At 37.8% G+C, this 20463-nt stretch overlaps 1 protein-coding gene across 10 annotated transcripts in view; it reads right to left on the bottom strand.

Moving 5' to 3' along the window:
• Jmjd1c (jumonji domain containing 1C) overlaps positions 1–20463 on the bottom strand; it is a 159992-nt gene that overhangs the window by 49636 nt on the left and 89893 nt on the right. For 4 of the 10 annotated variants that reach the window (XM_029542092.1, XM_029542096.1, XM_029542093.1 and 1 more), the window contains exons 1-2: positions 18887–19449; positions 15404–15517 (exon numbers count right to left, since the gene is read on the bottom strand). The exons of 1 other annotated variant lie outside the window; for it this stretch is intronic. Coding sequence is in view for 1 of the 9 variants with exons in the window: in XM_029542088.1 (XP_029397948.1) it covers positions 15404–15517 (114 nt within the window). In the remaining 8 variants the exon portion in view is untranslated. Of the gene's footprint in view, positions 1–15403; positions 15518–18886; positions 19450–20463 lie in introns of those variants that run through there. 5 more of the 10 variants (XM_029542095.1, XM_029542090.1, XM_029542091.1 and 2 more) reach the window with 2 other exon arrangements.

Raw genomic sequence — 20463 nt, 5'->3', positions numbered from 1 at the left:
CAGCACCCACATGGTAGCTCACACCTGTCTGTAACTGCAGTCTGATGGGATATGATGCCCTCTTCTGGTGTGCAAACATACGCCCAGATACAACACTCACATACATAAACAGAATAAAATAAAATTAAGGGAAAGAAAATCACATCACTCAAATTCTGGTCAAAACCTTCTGGAGTCTTCCAATCCAAACTTGTCAAAACAAAACAAAACTTTACTGTAGCCTGTTAAGCTCCACTTGAATTCCTTATCACTGCTAACATCTCTTAATGTCTAGAGCCTCCTACTTTTAGAGTGATCTTACTTTATGGCCTTTCCATTTTCTGTTCTAGTTGATGATTTCGAGCCCCATTTAGGCTTTACTTATTGACTTTGCACAGACGTGTTTTTAAAAACTTTATTATATTTACTCATATATGCCTGCATGTAGATGACATGGAACAACTTAAGGGTCAAACTCAGATCATTATGCTTAAGGGCTCTTGCCCTTCCTTCCCTGCTGAGCTATCTCACCAGAGCTCTTTGAATCTACAAATCTCACCCCGCCCACCTTCACTCTTGTCCTCATCCTCATCCAACCCAAGAAATATTTGTAAAAATGAAGAAACACCAAATGGACTATCTTTGAGGCAAGAAACAAAGGAGGCAAAGAAAGGTACAAAAATAGGTCTAAGAACAGGAAGTTACGGGGGGGGGGGGTGTTCCTGCTGTAACCTCTGTAACCTCAGTTTCCTCTGTGCAGTAGGAGAAAGGTCATTTACTAGTAGAAAAGAAGGAAGTTTAGTAAAGCAGTGATAATTTGGAGTAACTGTGTAAGGGAACTCAAGTTTAAAGAAGCATACAAAATGATGCCAGAAAAAATGAAGGGCTCATCTGAGAGTGGAGACAAGACAGTGACTCTGAAATGTGGGGGTTCTGCAACCAAAGTGTAACATGTCTGCACTGTCCCACATGTGACGCATGAATTGGGCCTGGCACTGCTGCCAGTGCTGGGCAATGTAAATTTAGGACATGTAAGGAAAAAGGAGAAGCAAAAGCTTTACAGCAACCTCCAAACAAAACATTACTCCTAACAAACAAATCAGCTGAGATGCAACCACAAAATTATTCTAACATTGCAAATTAAAAGTAAACGTGACAGAAAATGTAAGAAGCATGCAGGAGCTAAACTGTTGGCTAGGAAGAACCCTTCACAACCACTGTTCCCCAGCCAACAGAAAGGTTAGCGGGATGGCGCAGTAGCTAATAGCACTTATTGCTCTTGCAGAGGACCAGGGTTCAATCCCAAGCACTCACATGGTAGTTCAAAGCCATCCAGAACTCCAGCTCAAGGGGTTCTGAAGTCCTTTTCTGACTTTTGCAGGCACCTGGCATATAAGTAGTGCATATACACATACACACATATATATACACGTGCAGGCCAAGCATTCATACTCATATTTTTTTTTTTTATAAAAGGTGAGGTTATATATAGAACAGAAGAATCTTGGCTGGAAAAAAAATCCACACTGAGTAAAATAGAAGAATGTAAAATTTAATAATTATGTGATCCATTATTTATGAGCAAAAATAAAATATTTTACTAGCTATGTATGAAACTGTGGTCTTATTCTGAGCACTTCTCAAACTTCTAAGGGCATCTTGAAAACATATGCACCATGAGTTGACATTTGTACAAAAGGCAAGCCCTACCCCTCTTTCTATACTCCAGAGATTTAAACCCAGGGCGTCACACATGCAAGGCAAGCCTTGTGCTTATTCATTTCCTGAACCCACACTCCTAGAGTCTGATATAAATACCATATACATTCTCTTTAAAACAAAAATTTCAGAACACAATGTGTGCTTCTGCATAATAACAAATGAAGAAAACATCAATATAATGAAAAGGGGTAGTTTGTAGTACTTTATAAATTAAAAAAATTATATAAATTAACTTGTTGGGCTGGTGTATGCACATCTGTTGGTAAAACAAGAGCTCAGTATGAAAGGAGCCCTGCGTTCAGATGCAGCAGCCCAGAAGAACAGCAGTTAGTAGTAATTAGATGTAGTGACAAGACTGTATACCTCGCCAGCACATGACAGGTGAGACCTCTGCTGCACTAACAATTCCTAGCTCTCTAATAATTAACCTATCTACCCCAAGAGGCCAAAACAACCTTAGACAGATTCTAGCAATGTATTCTACTCTACAACCATACAATTGTCTGTACTGACTTGATTCCTCTATAGCAGCCATACCATGCAATGCTTTCCAACAGTAGCAAAATGCCAGACACTACCAATTAATGCAAGTTTGTTCACACATATGCAATAAATACTAAGAGAGTTTTCTGCTAACACTAGGCACTGTATGTACTGCAGGTTGAAGACTATAGAGTTCAACTGCAATGTCACTACAGTTACAGTCTTCAGCGTCTTTTGTAGTATGGAGCCTCAAGCTGTATGCAAGAAACTAATTCCTTGTGCTAAAGTGTGGAAGTAAGAGAAATGAGATAAAAGTCCTCTTTTTGTGGGGCTTTGAAGCTTTACTTACTGTGGCTTTGAAGTCTATATACTATAAATGTCTCAGTCCTGGGAATATTATAAATGAAGAAATGTTACAAATTTAGATTTGGATTTATTCTATGAATTACAGCAATCTTTTTTTTTTTTTTAAAGGCAAAGAGAATACTGTTAACTGAGAAGCAGACTTGTATGTGGTACTGATTCCCACTCAAGAGAGCATGTGGAACATACTTAATACTAAAAAACAAAAGTTACTTTTTTACATCAATTATAAATCACCGGGCTATGAGGACTCCCATTTAAGAACAAATGTGATGGAAGGCTATTATGCAGTTATAATTAATAGCGTCTACCCAATAGCTAGGTTTAGCAGTTACAGGCTAACAGTGAGTAAGGTAAGCACTTGGTATGGAAGACACTGCCTCACACCTAACAGGCAACATAAATGCTTTATTGTGAGCTGATCATTTCAGAATTAACCAGGCAGTAGTGCTCTGAAGGCATCTACTTTGCCAGCTGTCTTAGAACTGTGGTCCAACCACACTGCAAAGGGAGAAGAAAAAAGACGGTTTGCCAACTAAAGACCACGAAGCAACCACAAAGTGACAAGGGCATTCACTATGGAGCCACAGAAACCTGCCCTTCAGTAACTCAAGACAAAACAAGTAACAACAGATATCAATAACACCAGTGGCAATTATCTGTGCACCTTGCTATGCTATGATGTGCAGGTATTTGGTCAAATAGCAGTCTTCAGGTTTCTACAAAGGGCCTTTTGTAAGTAAGAAGATTCAGAGTAATGGATTACCCTCCACAATCAGCTCAAAGTTTTAAGAAAGAGGTTTTCCAAGGAAGACCTTAGGACTCCAGACTGCCTTTGAACCCAAAGCTGGCCTATTCAGTAGATGCTGCCTTTTAAGTATCCCCAAATTTCATAAACCAATTTCCACTTCCTTCCCCTCCTTCTCTTTGTTTCTGTTCCTATGGGGAAACATTCCTGTCTCTCACTTTTTCTTCCCCATCTAACTTTTGTTTGTTTTCAACACTAAGAAAGTCAAACCAAGACCTGGAGCATTAGCAAGTGCTGTGCCACCAAACCACATCTCCAGTTTGCATCCAATTTCTAGTAGAATCCTGTTTCTGAGAAGACACACATACCTGGGAGTTTATAAGCACTATGAAATAAACTACTGTTTAGGACTTACAGCATGAGTGTGTAATGAACCATGTACCCTTCCTCTACACTGAAAGAGTCTTCAAACTCACAATGACAGTGAAATGGCCAGATGTCACAGCTCAGCAACCACAGTTGCCCTTTTGCTCAAACCTCAAACATCTGTTTTATACAAAGGTCTAATCTATTGCCTAATAGCTTATATAGGAGCTATGAAACCAAGATTTATCTAGAAAATTCATAAAATTTCAATGACAGAGAACAGTAATAGTTATGTTAGTTATTTTATTAACAATCACTTGAATAAATATGTAGTTGTAGGGAAGGGGAATGATATCCTAATTCAACTATATGAAACTAGTCAAAGGACAGACACATAGACCAAGGGTATAAATAGAAAGTGCAGAAATAAATTACAATACAAATAATCAGCTTAGTCTAATTGTAACTAATAATCAGTGTTAACAATGTTTCCAACAAGTAATGTTGAAAAAAATTGGTCCCTTAGCTAATATTATTTCTTAAAATTAAATCAAAATGGATCAAACACTTAAATTAAGAGCTATAAATAAGTCTCTCTGAAGAATACACTCAGAAAATCCTTGTGACACTGAATTTGGCAATGATTTCTTGTCTGTGACATCCAAAGCACACCATTAAATAAAAACGTTTGTCCATCACATGTTACTAGGAGAGAAAAGAAAACCAACAGAATAGCTGCAAGTCACGTCCTTAAGAAAGGACTGATATCCTGGGTATTTCATGTTTCTGACTCAAAAGGAATTTTCCTTTTACGTGAACAAAGAATGGTTCTCATTCAGATAGTAGACACTATCTGTCAGTAATTGTAAGGAAATGCAGATTAAAATCATGTTAACGCATGGCTACTACACAGAATGAAAGGAACATAACAAGCATGATTCAAATAAACCGGAACCTTGTGTACTGACAGACACAATGACATGGTGAAACCAGCAGGGAAAAGAGTTGCTGCCATTTCTCAAACAGATGTTTGTTTGATACTGGGGGGTGGGGGGTGGGGGGGTGGAGGTGGAGAGTGTGAGTGAATTACAGTTACTGACACCTGGGATCCTAGCCAACAGTTACCTATAATTCCAGAAGTAAAGAGACTGAAGCAGGAGGATTGTAAGATCAGATGGGGGCTGTACATTTTGTTCTAGGCTAGCGTGATCTGAACAGCTAAAGAGTGAAACTGCCTCAAAATGTTCCTCAGCCCTTCAAAAGAAACACACACACACACACACACACACACACACACAGAGAGAGAGAGAGAGAGAGAGAGAGAGAGAGAGACACAAAACCCAGAAAGACAGAAATATGTAACTGTAGCATTATTCACAGTAGCATTATACACCATAGCCAAAATAAAAAGCACAAATAACCTTCAAAATGAAAAATAAAATGTAGTATAAAACAATGAAACTCTGAGAAACACAAAAAACTTAAATTCTGGCATATGCTATAACATGGGGGAAATTGGAAGATGTCATACTAAAGTGAACAGCCTTTAAAAAGGGGGCTGTGAAATTTTTATTATGTGCAATACCTAGTGTAAGCAAATCACAAAGAAAGTAGAACAAAGGTTCCCAAAACTTGGAGTGGATGAAATAAGGAAACTGCTAGGGTTCTGTCTGTGGAACTGGGCAGTGGTGATGCCTCTGCAATACTGATAAATACTTTGGTGCCACTCAAGTTTGTATCTACACTGTTTGTTTCCTTTGACCAAATGCAATAGGGACAAAGAGGTTGAAACCAGTGGCTGATTCAATTTAAATTGCTTTAAAAAGATGCCTTCTCAGCTAAGGGTAGCAGGGCACACCAAGCACTCACAAGGCAGAGAGAGGCTGGTTATTCCTTCTGAGCCAGCCTGGTTGCAAATGAGCTCCAGACTACACAGTAAGACCTTGTCTCAAATTAGTAAGTTAATTAAAACAACCCCTTCTCATCACCTTTACAGGAAGATAATAAAAGTTAAGGTTTGTGTAGGTGGACCACTCAATGTATGCATTCTGCCTGTTCATTTGACCAACTTTAATGTCCTATTAGCTCAGCTAATTTACACTTGTCCTAAGACAATTGACAACTGAAGTTAATCAATTTCCTTTTACTTTCCTGTTATCTGATGATATATACGGTGTTTTGCCTTTATGTACATTTGTATTTCTTAGGGGTCCTTTTCCCCATCAGATTATAGACTTTATGATACAACAGCATCTCACACATATAAATTAACAGCCTCCAACTTAGCAGCTAATATGTGTGAAGAACTGCCTTAGTCAGAGGTCAGGGGAAGAAGTTTGGACAGGCCAACAGAGGTAGACTTAATAGTCTTTCTTTATTGATTTGTTTTAAATTTTGAACTTAACTTTGAACAAATCTATGTCTTCAAAATAATATGTTCCACACACACACACACACACACACACACACACACACACACAAAACAGACTGCTGGAAAAAGGACAAATGAGAACCATCTTAAGCTGTTGGGGTTCTCTGCATAGAAAACAAATGCATGGATTTAGATGATAGCTTTCTGTCTGTGTGGAAACCATAGGGAAACTGTGCTAACAAAAACCAGGGATGAAAAAAGAGCTTTAGTCTTGTAGTTAGAAATCAACTATAAGTACTACAAGAGACCAGTGTATAAATATAAGCTATTCCCGTATGACTGCTCACTATGTACAGTGAAAACTGCTCAGCATCTCAATCTTTGGGCAGAGCTTCTGGCTTTTGCTCCTGCTACCTGTGTAAACATCACCATGACAGATTCTTTAACCTGGATTTTCCCTTTTCCTATATATTTGGTTATACAAATTCTTGTCCTTTCTCCTCTCCCTAGGTGCTGAAATGGAATCTGAAGAATCCTACATGGCTAACATAAATACTACATAAACAAATTTGAAAAATAATAATTTTTAAAAGCATAATTTAAAACCACAAGTTAAATGTAATTTTAAACAATATAGTTGAGCTATAGTAAAACTTTGCATTAAATAAAAGGAATAAATAAATATGATCACCTATTTTGACGGGTTAAAAAAAAAGCAGAAAGTCTTTCTCAAACACTAGCTATAGTGGTGTAGAATCTTTGGAAATCAATGCCTACTAGCATAATTTCACATACTTTAAATTCTTAACAATACAAATAAATAAGGGGGAAATTGTAATCATAGAATATTTAGAGCAGTAGAGAACTGGTGTAGCAGTTTATGCTTCTCACCTAAATACTGCACAACAGCACATACCCTTGGCCATTTTAGCCAGAGTAACCTGTCCCTGCCTCCACGGATCCACAGTCAGCATCACAAGTGAGAGTTTTAATGGCACCATACATGGAACTGTTGGTTTTGAGATCAATTGAGTTTTAGGTTGTAAGAGACTAAAACAATCGTGGTTTACTTTGATATTAACTTATGAGACCTTAATAGTCATGTCTTATAATTGCCATTGAAATCAGGACGTTATGAAATTAGACAGGCAGCGTGTGTGTGTGTGTGTATATATATGAATGACACCAAAAGTAATATTAAAATACAACACAGCAATTCTTTCTTTTCCTGCCCGCCCCCCCTAACATAGCAATTGTTAAACACACATTAGTACTGTTTGGGTAAGGAAGCACAGATTTAGTAGCTGGCTCTCTTGTCTTTGTGGTCCGTGTTTTATTATCCTGGCTTCAGCTAGGCTCTAGCATTGCAAGCTGTCATTTTTGAGTACAAATGGGATAAAGCCAAGAACTAAACAAGAATTGCTTCCTGCTTTGGCTTTATCTAGACCACCCCCAGGTCATGCCTACCCATGGATGCTAATTTTAACCAAACCAATAATCCATCACTAGTCAGTTCACAGTACACTCTTGGCAGTTTATAGATGCCATATAGCCTTAGTGTTCAGATGACACTTCGTTTTAGAAAAGTACTTCTAAATTCCATTGAAATGATACCATGAATTGCACAGTGAAAATAGAAAAGGGAGATGCTTATGAATATTTAGGGAATGTGCTTAATTCCAGCCAAAATATAATTTAGAAACCACAGAAAAAACAGGATAAAAAGCTCTCAGTAAATGCTGTTTAATCTAGTCTTTCTAGGTTGACAGACTTTCTCACTTGTATCTAGTACTGTATAACTCAAGTTTCTTCTTGAGATAAACCAAGTTTTAGATAAAATGCTTCTTCTCTCAGACTAAATCAATTATGGTTTTTAACATGATTGAGTTGGCCAGAAATGACTGCCTTTTTTTTTTTTTTTTTTTTTAAAAACATTAAGCAAGTTCACAGTGCTAATTCAAGAAAGCACAGCATAGCTTAGTTCTAACCACACCACTTGTTAATTTTCCTCCTTGGCTATTCAGAGGCTAGATTTTACTTTACTTGAATTTTTTTCTCCTAATTAGAAAGCAATTCCAAACTCTACAGCGACAGTGGCAGAAATTGGTAAGAAACAAATGTTACACTACACCTTCTAAACTGTTGCTCCCTTATCATAGCCAACTGTTTTGGCTATTTTTAGTGGGCAGTTGTGCTAGGTAACAATTACCTTAGGATATCCTGAAATCTCAGACAATCTAAGTCATAAAAATGGTGGGAAAATTATAGGTTGAAATGGGTTGGGGTACTGGTAGAGTGCCTACCTAGCACATGCAAGGATCTCAAATACAGAAATACAGATTTATAGATGCAGCCCAATGCAAACACATACGAACCCCTGAGTACTGTTGCACACATCTCAGATTTGATCCCCTCTACCTACATAGAAGAACATGAGCCTCTGAAAGCTCAGTCCTGGGGATCTGACTCTTTTCTCTGGCCTCCACAGGCACCAGGCACAAATGTAAGCAAAATACCCGCACACATTGAAAAGATAAATCACAGAGATTCATCAGGCCACGACACCTGCCATCAAGCCTGACAACCTGAGTCAGAACTTAGGACTCTCATGGTGGACAGAATCGACTCCTCTGACTTCCACATGAGAGACATGGCTCATGTGCACCCACACTAATCATAAATAACAAGCACAGACTTTTCTCTTAAGTCTGTGAGCACTCTCTAATTCAGGAACCAAGAAGTCTCTGGTTACCCCACCAACCAGCCCACTGTGCTACAGCCTTGTGGCTAAGGCTCCAGCCACACTGTATCTACTTCCTGAGTGTATGATTCAATGTTTATACAGTACAAGGAGAAAAGGGGTAGCACCAAGAATTTCATTTCTAAATTTAATAGCTCATTATGGTCCAGAATTTCAAATACAAGGAGAATAATTAAATTCTAAAATTGCTATGCCTTGTGCTTAGGGAAAACACCTGAGCATTATACTACACACTTATATGCAACAGATGAAAAAAGGGTATAAAAAGAAGCAAAATATTCATAAATATTTAGGAAGAATTTTTGGTTGTTTTTGATTTTTGAGGCAAGGTTTTCCTGTGTAGATCATGCTATCCTGAAACTCAGAGACCTGCCTGCCTGTCTCTTGGGTGCTGGGATTAAAGACATGTGCCACCACTGCATGCCAGGATAACTAGAAGTTTTGTCCTTTGTCTCATTTTTTAAAGTACAATTAAAAGCAGAGGATTGTCCTGAATAATGAAAAGAAGCACTAGAGCTATCAACATCTTCATGTCAATTTGCAATACTATAGTAACAAAAACATTATGGTATTAAACACAAATACAAACATGCCAATCAATGGAATCAAACTGAAAAGTCAGACATATAGACACCTTTAGATAAAACAAAAAGCCAGAAACACACACTGGAAAAAAGATTCTATTTTGAAAATCATTGCTGGTCAAACTAGAAGGCTGCATATAGAAGAACGCATACAATTCCACCCTTACCACCCTACACAAAACGACTCCACATAAAACCAGAGACACTGAACCTGAGAGCAGAGAAAGTTCAGAGCAGCCTTGAACTCTTGGCACAGAACACTTGGCACAAGAACTAAGACCAATAATTAATAAATGGGACTTCATGAAGCTGAAACACTTTTGTAAGAAAAGAGAAGCCATCATTCAGGCAAGTGGAAGCCTACAGAAGTTTTTTTTTTTTTTTTTCAAATTAACTATACACCCAATAGACAGTTAAGATACAAACTATAAAGAATTAAAACAACTAGATATCAAGAAAACAGATAGCAAGGTGGTGAAGGCTCATACCTTTGTTCCTTGGACTCTGGAGGCAGAGACAGTCAGATCTCTTGAGAGTTCCAGGCTACCCTGGTATACAGAGTAAGTTCCAAGACAGCCAGGGCTACATAAACAAACTAACAACAACAAAACAAACGACAAACTGTCTTGAAAAACTAACAAGTAAAAGAAAACAACCCATTTAAAACTGGTACAGATCTAAACAGAGAATTCTCTGTTTAGGAAAAAAAAGAAATATAAATGGCTGAGAAACACTTTTTCAAAATGTTCAACACTTTTAGTCATCAAGGAAATGCAAATCAAAACTACTCTGAGATTCCATCTTACACCTGTCAGAATGGCTAAGATCAATAATACAAGTGACAGCTAATGCTGGCAAGGACACAGAGGAAGAGGAACACTCATTCACTGCCACTGGGACTGGAAACCTGTACAGCCACTATGGAAATCAGCACAGAGGTTCCTCAGAAAGATTGAAATTGATCTACCACAAGACGCTTCATCTACCACAGAGACACTTGTTCAATGATATTCCCTTCTGCTCTTTTCATAATATCCAGAAAATGAAAATAAACTAGACGTTTTTCAACAGAAGAATGAAAGAAAATGTGGTATATTTACACAATGGAGTAATGTAATGGAATATTACTTTGCAGACAAATGAATGGAACTTGGGGGCAGGGGAGGGAACTACCCTGAGGGAGGTAATCCAGGCTTGGAAAGACAAATATGGTAAGTATTTGCTTATATGTGGATATAATCTGTTGAGTCAATGATAAACAGGTAACAATCATTGAACCACAGGGAATAAATATAGAGTAACAGACTAAGGAAGACAAACAGATCTCCCTGGGAAAGGGAAATAAGATAGTTGTGACTGGATGGGGAAGGCACAACCTGTTAACAGGAAGATCAAGTAGGAAGGGGGAAGGAAGAGGGGAAGACAGCTAAAATTTAAGGCCATCTGAGGGATAGTATGGAAAGTTAGTAAGAGCAGAAGCTTCCCAAAATATATACATATATGAGGGGGATCTAGGTGAAACCGCCAACTAATGAGGGAGTGAGAGCAACAACTAGCTATCTTTTGTTACCAAATAAAGCTTCTAGTACTGAGACTGGATTGTATCCTAGTGACCTGTTGGTCAACGTGGTCCCATGGGAATCCCCAAACAATCCAGGCTTGTTGTAAAACTATGGGTTGCTCTCCACAAACTGATAGAAGAAAACACCTACACAGCTCATCAGACAAGAAGATGCTGTACCGGTGCCTACATGAGCCTTCACTCCCATATTCTAGGTCTTTGGCACAGGACGGTGCATGCTACCAAAAGAAAAACAAAAACATTAAACATGAAATTAAAAACATGAAATTTGGGAGCCACAGGCAGGAAGATGTCTTGAATTCGAGGCCAACCTTGTCTACAGAATGAGTTCCAGGACAGGCAAGACAACACAGACAAATTCTATCTTGAAAAATCAGGAAGGGGGAGGCGGGGAACCAACCCAGCCACAAACCCTTTGATCTAGAGTGGTGTCTTTCCTGCAAGATATGCTATGGCAATGGAAATACAAAGCTTCTGGGATAGCCAACCAATAGCTGATCTGCCTTAAGGCCCACTCCATGAAATGGAGCCCACAGCCAGCACGCATTGTGATACTGTGTTACCAGAGACCTAGGGTAAAACCACACAGTGTAGCCTGAACATAAAAACTAAAATGACAGCTAATGACATTCTACTACACTAATAGATCACCCATCAGAGATGCTTCCTCCTGCAGCAGATTAGAACAAGTATAGAGATCCACAGCCAGATACGAGGCAGAGAGTGAGACACTTTGGAACATTCAAAAACACTAAATGGAACGTCTCCATCAAATCCTCCCCTCAAGGCTCAGGGAACAACACTGTGTAAGATGAGATAAAATAAAATAATTGTATTTGAGTATTATCCCTTAGAAACCTGTTTGTTTTCTAATGAGAGACAGCAAGGAGGCAGGTCCAGATAGGAAGGGCAAAACTGGAAGAAGGAGAAGAAACTGCAATCGGGATATAGTGTGAGGGGGGAAATCTATTTTATATTAAAGAAAAGAAGCAGAGAATTGAAATTCCTGAAAAATATTGGACTATTAAAGCAGAAAAAAAACATATAATTGATGAGTAATATCCATTTTTCAGGCAAGAACTAATCTCTTCTATATCCTGTATGAAGCAACGAACCTGCAAACTGCAGGTGTGTGCACGGCTACTCGCCAAGTCCATGACAACCTGATTTCAAAACCACGCTTAAAGTTGAATGCTCTGTCTTTACCATTGAAACTCTGGTCAAAAAGAGTTCAATCAAACTTCATGGAAAAAAAGTAAACTTTTGTAATCCCATTCTCAAGTGGAGCAAAATCAACTATAATACAACCAAAAGGTTTCAAATATAGAAGCAATTAACCCTCCTACCCCATCCCTGCAAAAGAGCAGGAGTAGCAGAGTTCCTTATTCCCTTCCCTGTGCCCTTCCCCCACCCAAGCTTCAAAGACTAGTAAGTGCAGTGGAGGAAGCAAGTCCTTTGTGAGCACAGGAAAAGAAAAGCAAAATAAGATTAACAATTCGAGAGATGTTTACTGCTAAAGTGGCCTCTAATTAAAATGCATTTAACCGCATGGTCTGAAGTATTGGTTCCGGTTTTTTTTCTCCCCAGTCAACATTCTTTCCAAAATACTGAAAACACCCAATTTCATGTCACCTAAAAACTCACCAGAGCAAATAATTTAATATATGCAATCTGATATCTGGTATACTTAAATGAGTTGTTGAAAAGGGTAGAATACAAAGTGATGACCTAAAGTGAACAGACTTACAGACTTATTAATTCTTGAGTCATCTTCTTTGATAATTTCCTTACACTGTATCTATGTGCTCACTGTTTTTGTGTGTCTGTGTGTGTGTGTGTATGGCTTGGGGGCTAGAAAGATGGCTCAGTGGTTAAGTATACTATCTGCTGTTATAGAAGACAGGGAGGGGTTCGATTGCCAGCACTCACAATGAACCTCATAATCCTCAGTAATTCCAGTTTCAGGGACTCTCTCCAGAGGCACTGCATGCACAATGGTGTATAGACACACCAGCACAACTGTTAAAGCAAACTGAAGTGAACCTGCTACAGAACAGAATATTGAGAACTCAGAAATTGGGGTGAGGGGTATTAGTTTTGGAATCATTTAATATGAAACTTGATTAAAAAGAAACAGCTTCGTGAAATTTAATGTCAGAAAACGTGACAATAAGTTGTAAGCTAATTAAGCATTCCACCTTCGACTTATGCATGATTGTCTACAGCTGAGAGATGTCAAGGAAGTAAAAGATAACATGTATAAGATGCCAAAGACCTAAGGTCCTTCTTATATAACAGATCACAAAAAAAAAAAAAAAAAAAAAAAAAAAAAAAAAAAAAAAAAAAAAAAAAAAAAACCACAAAAAAAAAAACTAGAATAAAGTCTCTCTTATTAAAAGAAAAAGAAACGAGTATTTTTTTCTTCTCCAAATGTGTCTATATTTTCCACACTTGGATAATTACAAAAAAGGAGGTTAAGCCACGTTAGACCTCTGTCAATGTGTCTATTCAGCAGGCTAAAAACATATAAGCAGCACCTATAAACTGCATGTGGATACTTTTAACAAGATTTAAAGAAAACCTAAAGAATTATTTGTAATTAGGTGAAGTTGCTCACCTCCCATAATAACAGCCCCGGGGAGGCTAAAGCCTGAGGTTCATAGATTGTAGGAGAGCCTGGGCTGTGCTACAGGGTTAGTCCTGTCTCCAAACAAAGAGGGGAGGCAGGGAAACACTTGTAAATAATAACTTTCTTATAACTAACAAGTTCTAAAAGTCAAGTACTCTTAGGCTAACAGTTTTTTTTAAACATTAATTATGCCAAAGGGGCAACTTCAGAGAATCACCTCAGTTCTAGGTACAGAATTTGTCTGATCCAGATGTCTATTTACACAGATCTATTAGGAAAGCAGTCTAGATAGATCACTTTTGAACAAGATCAATCAAACGATTCAACAAACTATATAAACATTTAGCTCCTGTACTTTTGTTTTTATTAAAAAGAACAAAAATGACCAGAATCACGGAGAAGTTTCTAAGTGTTGGGGGGTGGGGGGGGTGGGGTAGGGCACCCACACACCCTGCCAGTGTTAACACATTGTTCTTAACAAGCATGCTGCAGGCAGGCCACCAAGACTTTATTCTTAAAAGTAGTATGTATACAACTATTCTACTTCAGATCCAAGCTAAATTTCCATGGTGCAAATAATGCAAGCAGAGGAGAAAACAACCATGAGTTGAAGATAGCCTTCATCTCACCTGGATACACATTTAGAAGGGGGGGGGGGGGGAGAGAACCATACTAAGGCCTATAGTAAGTAAGGAGCACTCAGAAAAGCAAATGAAAACCCAGGGGGAAAGTGCCAACCCTCTATTACTAAATTGGAACTAGCTGTGAGTTCTAGTCAGAAACGTAAGCCAAGAATAAAAGCTAGCAGTACCAAAAAATAAAACAAAATAATAACTACACTGTGTAAAGAAGAGAAATAACAGTAAAAGATGACTCGTCTTTCCCATGGAAACAACAAGAAGTAACTTTCTACTTTTTATAAGGAAAAAAGCCAACATACTTTCATCATTTTTTGTTTAACCCAGTTATAATACTACTTAAAACACTTAACTAGAAAAGTATCTGCAACAAATGTTTGTATGTTTAAAAAACTGAAGTTAAAGTCCATTATAAAAATAATGTGAACATTTTTAAATTTAAAAATTGCAATAAGCTAGAAGATTACGAAAAATAGATTATTGTCTTTTACTTTGCTAAAAGACAAGGAACTTAATTTTACTTATCACAGTATCTGCATGTCTCTGTCTACATATTACACATGCCAGGAACCAGCCAGCGCCAGAAGAGGGCATCAGCTCCTCCAGAGCTGGCCTATAGGTAGTTGTGACCTGCCTGCCTCCTGTTGGTGCTTGGAACTCCTCCAGGCCTCTGCAAAAGCCCCAAGAGCACTTAGCTGCTGACACATGTCCCCAGAGCCACTACCTCCTGCCCCCACAAACACACTGTTCTGCTTTCTGAGACAGTTTTCCTATGTTGGCCAGGCTGGCCCTGAATGAGAACCTCCTACTTCAGCCTCCTACGTCCCAGGATCATAGATATGAATCACCACAAATAGTTCAATAGTTGTTATGAGTTTCTTTATCATCTTTTATAGGTAGGTTCAGCCCTGAACCAAAAACGAACAGAAGTAATCCTGGTGTCTAGACAACTCTCCGCTAACACGAAGCTGTGTTCACTCCTGTAATCCTAGCTACAGCCAAAATGTTCCTGATTCACAACAAAGTCCCAGCACAAATTTATTGCTAAGTAATGTTATAATCAAAATATACTGAATGCCCTTCCTTCCTCATATACCTAAAGTGTTAAGTAAAATAATGTTTAAGAATACCTGAATATGAATGAAGTTTAATGAACAAGTGGTATGCAGTTCCTTACCTGGTATGGCTGAAAGGCACTATCTTCTGTTAAAAAATCCAGTTGCTTATCTATAAGGAATTCTACTGCAGTGATAGAACTAGGTATACTATTTTCAACCAATGGTTTGAAGGTCTGTCAAAAAAGAGAAAAGTTCTAATGGTTATTTTCTGGTTGTATCCTCAAAGTGTTGTACAAAGGGTACATGGCAATATAATGGTTCAATATTGTTGTCACAATGGCATAACCTAACTTTTTATTCAAACCATAGAATACTTTTGATTCATTAAAAAACAATTAAACACAACCATAATTAATAAGCTGAAAATTATACCGTATCATGCTACAGACTACTTCTGAAAGACTACCAAACACACATTTGTATGTTTCTGCTTAACCCTGACACATTCACTCCTTTTTACTCGTAACTAGACATGTTAGTCTATTCTTCAAACTGAGATTTTAACTGAGCAGAAAGCATCTGACTTACCCCACCCCTGCCTTGCTCCCAGAACTACAGATGCGGTTACTTCAATGAGAACAGAGGGCAGCAGCAGAGACCAGTGAGGAAGAGCAGTTTCCACCAGCACTGTCCTTCCGGTCTCTAGCTAGCACTGTTGTTACAAAGCAAGTTTGAGATCACACAGCAGGCAGGGAGGTGGGAAAGTAAGAGGAAGGAAACTAGAGCACCCTGTTTGTTTTCTTAAATGACTATCACCACACTCTCATTCTTAGCAGATTCAGAGTCAGAATTAAATGTATTCACGGATCTACTACTGTTTGTTCTAAAAGCTTTAAAATGAAAAGAAAATTCTACCATCTTAAAAAGTGTGGCTTTCCTAAGAAAGAATCAAAATCTGAAAAATGCAATTAAACAACCAGGCTTCTAAACTGCATACATGTGTACGAAAAGAAAATTTCCTCATGACAAGGCAATTGAGTACTATCTGGACACAAACCAACACTGCTGACCAAGACAGTAAATAGCCTCCAGTTTCCTAAGCTGCTGGTGCTCCTGTCTACCCTGTCTTGTAGCTATTATGTCTTAGAGAAATACAAAATACTCTGGTTAAACAAAAAAGTTTCTGTTGGAAAGGGTTCTCAAAGAGCTAATTTTCAACAGGACTTAAGTGGATTCATTAGAATGTATATTTTAAACATATCTCATTTCTATTCAATTAATATTACAATGAATTCCTGAGCAAATAACATTTTCCTTATTTGAAAAATATTAATTACAGTATGTATCTCTAGAACCACCCCCCCAAAAACAAAATCTGTCTCTTACATTTATTTTTAACATTTGTGATAATTGAACCTAGTTAGAATAAGTTTCTACTGTGTCCCAGCCTAACCTTAAGTACTAGATGTTCAAAATACATCTAGTGAGAAATTAACATTCAAAATAGAAAATTCCCACACTAACTGTACATCTACCATTGCCTGCTACCAATATTTTCTATTTCTTGGGCCTAGATTCCTAATATTTCATACAATTCTATCATTATTTATAAGAGAATTTACTCTATAAAAGTTCATGTTATCTGTTTATATGAAATATGTTAACATGATAGCTATTAAGTTAGCTTATTTCTACAATGAAAAAATTTCATATTATACTTATATTTGCTTAGCATTGGTAAATGAGAGAACACTGGCTCCTTCTCAAAAGGACTTTCAATCTTTGAACATTTTCCGTTTCTTGTCCAAACACTTCAGGCCAAAGCATCAAGGATCCCCCCCCCACACACACACACACACACGTGCGCACAAAAAGACTGGCTAAAGACAAAATTCAATTTAGCAGGACTAGACACTAGCAAAATTAGCCCTAAGTACCTTTTCTTATGCAAATAATACAGGTGTTTTGCATCTCCTAAGACCCAGTCATTTTATAATATCAAAAACATTCCTGTGAAGATCTTCTCAAGAGCCCATTTTGCAAGGTGGGCCAGCTTTAGGGGTAAAATTCAGTAACTTAACATAATTTAAATTACTTTCAGCTAATTTAGAAAGGTGATTAATTTCTAGATAACACAATTCCTCAAAATTGAAGGTATTTAGTTGACGGTCCTTTGTAAAATCTGGCTAGTAAATGTGTATGACAAATAGAAAGGCAAATTTACAAGTGACCCCGTATACAGCTCCATTTAAACCTCACATAGCACCCTCCCCAACCAGAGGTGCTCTACAGTGCCTATTAAAGAAACATTAAGATATATTAAATACAAATCTGAAAAGCAGTTAAAAGAAACCATGATTTCTTAAAGTGGCAAACAACTATGTAACCATAGTAAGTTTCTCTGCTGTAGGTGCTCTGGAATGTACAGACAGTAGAACTCATGCATAACTAATTCAAGACTCTAAAGATATTCTATGAGGAACTTCCTCAGCCTAAGGGGAAACAGAGCAAGCCCAGTAGAATATGGCCCTAATCACAAAAGACTTGAATCTTTGAAACCCCAAGTGAAAAACACTAACTTAAAACTGAACATTTAGTTGAAACAAACACTTTTTCCATTTTGTTAGGGGATTCAGAGTTCTGGTAAGGTCATCTGTTAGTGTTAACCAAACTTTAAAAATAGCCTAAGGCCAAAATAGACCAGCTGAGAGCCTATATTTCTAGACGGGCCTACCACGCTATAGGAAGAATGCTCTAACAACTGTATCCTGTTTGGGGCTCCACGCTGCACCACATTCCATTCACATGAGGAAGAGGCCAACGCATGAGCCCTCCCCGAAAAATATTTTTAAATAAATCATCTACAGTTCTCAAATACAACTCAGCTGCTCAGACAAAACACGTTAAAGCTCACCGTTTAGTACTTAACAGGAAATTCATGGGGTTTATGTCTACAGCCAGAGTTTCTAACAATCTCCTGTTAACATTTAACAATTCCTTTTTCAGATTAAAAAAAAAAAAAAGATTAAGCGTATTAAGTACAAATCTACAAGTCTATACCTCAACAAAGGAAAATAATGAAACTAAACTATCTAGGCCACATTTTCTAAGTCAAGGTTTAGCCTACAAAATAGAAAAACAAAACAAAACAAAACAAAAACAAAAAAAAAACTGGAGCTACTTTGAAAGAACAAAGTCCAAATTCCCACCCAAGCAGGTCTATTGAAAAGGTATACTGTTAGAAAACAAGTTGGGGGTGGGGAAGGAAATATATACCAACACCCCCCCCAAAAGTAAACACACAAAAATTAAAAACAAAACAAAACAAAACAAATACTCCAAGTTCCCTTAAAACATTGCTGTCTAATTTGAAACACATCTGCCAAAATACTCAAAACAATTAAGCTTTAGTTTTAAATTAAATTTTTAGTGTTATAAATGATCATCAACACGGTACACCTCTTTCTAAACAGTTTTAAAAATACTAAAACTAAGAACACTGAGCCTAGAACTATAAAAGGCAGTGACCTCAATTCCTAAGGCTAAGAAGCAAAACCAAATGGAATAAAGACAAAAGAAAAAGGAAGCAGAAAGATACGAACCGTACTTAGTTCTTGAGAATTTTAAAGTATCTTTAAATCTCAGCAATCCAAGCCAAGGCTTTAAAGGTCAGAAAATATAGCTGGCATTTCATTTTGTTCATGAGCAGTATTTTTTTAATCGAGCAAAAATACTTCTTTAGTCTTCAAAAACAATCACAGGCAAATGGCTTTCAAATCAAGCATTTCTGAGCTCACTTGCAGCGCCGTCATTGTATAGGAAGAAAAGCCAAGACCACAAAACGAAGCAGAGGCTGTAACCTAACAAGCCTGTGAGCAGCAAATGACGATTTTCTGTCTGCCCAGCTCAGCCCTGGCAGTGTTGAGGATTACAACTTGCTCTTTGTCATCAGCACTGTGGTGTTAACGACGAAGAAATCCTGCAGCTGAAGCACTACCGCATCCTCCGATCTGGGTCAGGATAATTTCTCCCGAGGTCGCTTACATAACCAGCAAGATACTCCAAATAAAGAGAACAGCCATCCATTAGCTAGAGGAAGCTTTCCCACTGTACTGTCTGCATGGAAACACAGGGCAGTTGCTTCCAACAGTGCAGACTCCCAAATGAGACCGAGTACTTGGCTTAGGGCACTCGAGAGAAGGGAAGAGGCGGTGCTCTGTAAACTGTAACTAATCCCCCGTCACAGGTGCTGATGGAGTCACTTCCAGCACGAGTCACATTACTGGTGATTACTCATTTGGCTGCGGCCATAGAGACTGGCTCATAATTTTAACAACAGACAAAGACAGACTAGTGGCGAGACGAAGAGCTCAAGTTTACCGTCGCCTTCGAAAAGCAAATACAAAGTTTTTGCTTTCCAGAATTAACAAAGTAAGAAAGCAAAAAACTAAAAAAATTGTAAATATCAAGTTGGCAAAAATAAAGAGTATCATTATACTACTTTTAAAATAGTGGTTTGGGATTTTAAAAATTCTCTACTATGTAACACTGTACAGTCTGAACAGATTATACTTAGAAATACACTCATACGCATATATTTGGGCAATAACAATGAAGAAAGAGGCAATGAATTTGAAATAGAGCAAGGAGGTTTGGAAGATGAATGAAATGCAAGAGGGTTTGAAGGAAGGGAATGGAAAGGAGAAATGCTGGAATTATAAAAATCAAAAATAAAAGAAAAACTTATTTTGTCCTAAAATATTTTTTTAAAAAACCTCAGAGAAAAATAAGTTTTACTATTTGTGAAGCTGAGTGTCAATGGTTCACTTCTGGTTCATTCCCTTACTTGGGAAGTATAAGGACAGTTCTAGAGAGTTTAAGGAAAGCCTAGCTTAAAAACCTGTCTCTCCAAAAACATAGTCACCCCACCCCCAAGGAAAAAAGACAAAAAACTGAGCACTGGATGTGGTGATGCGGGCCTGGGATATCAACACAGTGGGGGATGCTATGAGTTCAAGGCCAGCCTGGGCTAGCAAAAAGCTGTCACAAGGAAACATAAATAGGTGTAGTGAAGTAAAATAAGATGACATAAACAACAAGCATCTCAGAAGCACAGGAAAGGAAAGGAAAGGAAAGGAAAGGAAAGGAAAGGAAAGGAAAGGAAAGGAAAGGAAAGGAA

Source organism: Mus pahari, chromosome 9 (assembly GCF_900095145.1).
Source record: "Mus pahari chromosome 9, PAHARI_EIJ_v1.1, whole genome shotgun sequence".
Classification (NCBI taxonomy): Eukaryota; Metazoa; Chordata; class Mammalia; order Rodentia; family Muridae; genus Mus; species Mus pahari.
The sequence above is the reverse complement of the archived record's forward strand: the minus strand, read 5'-3'. Positions and strand labels throughout refer to the sequence as shown.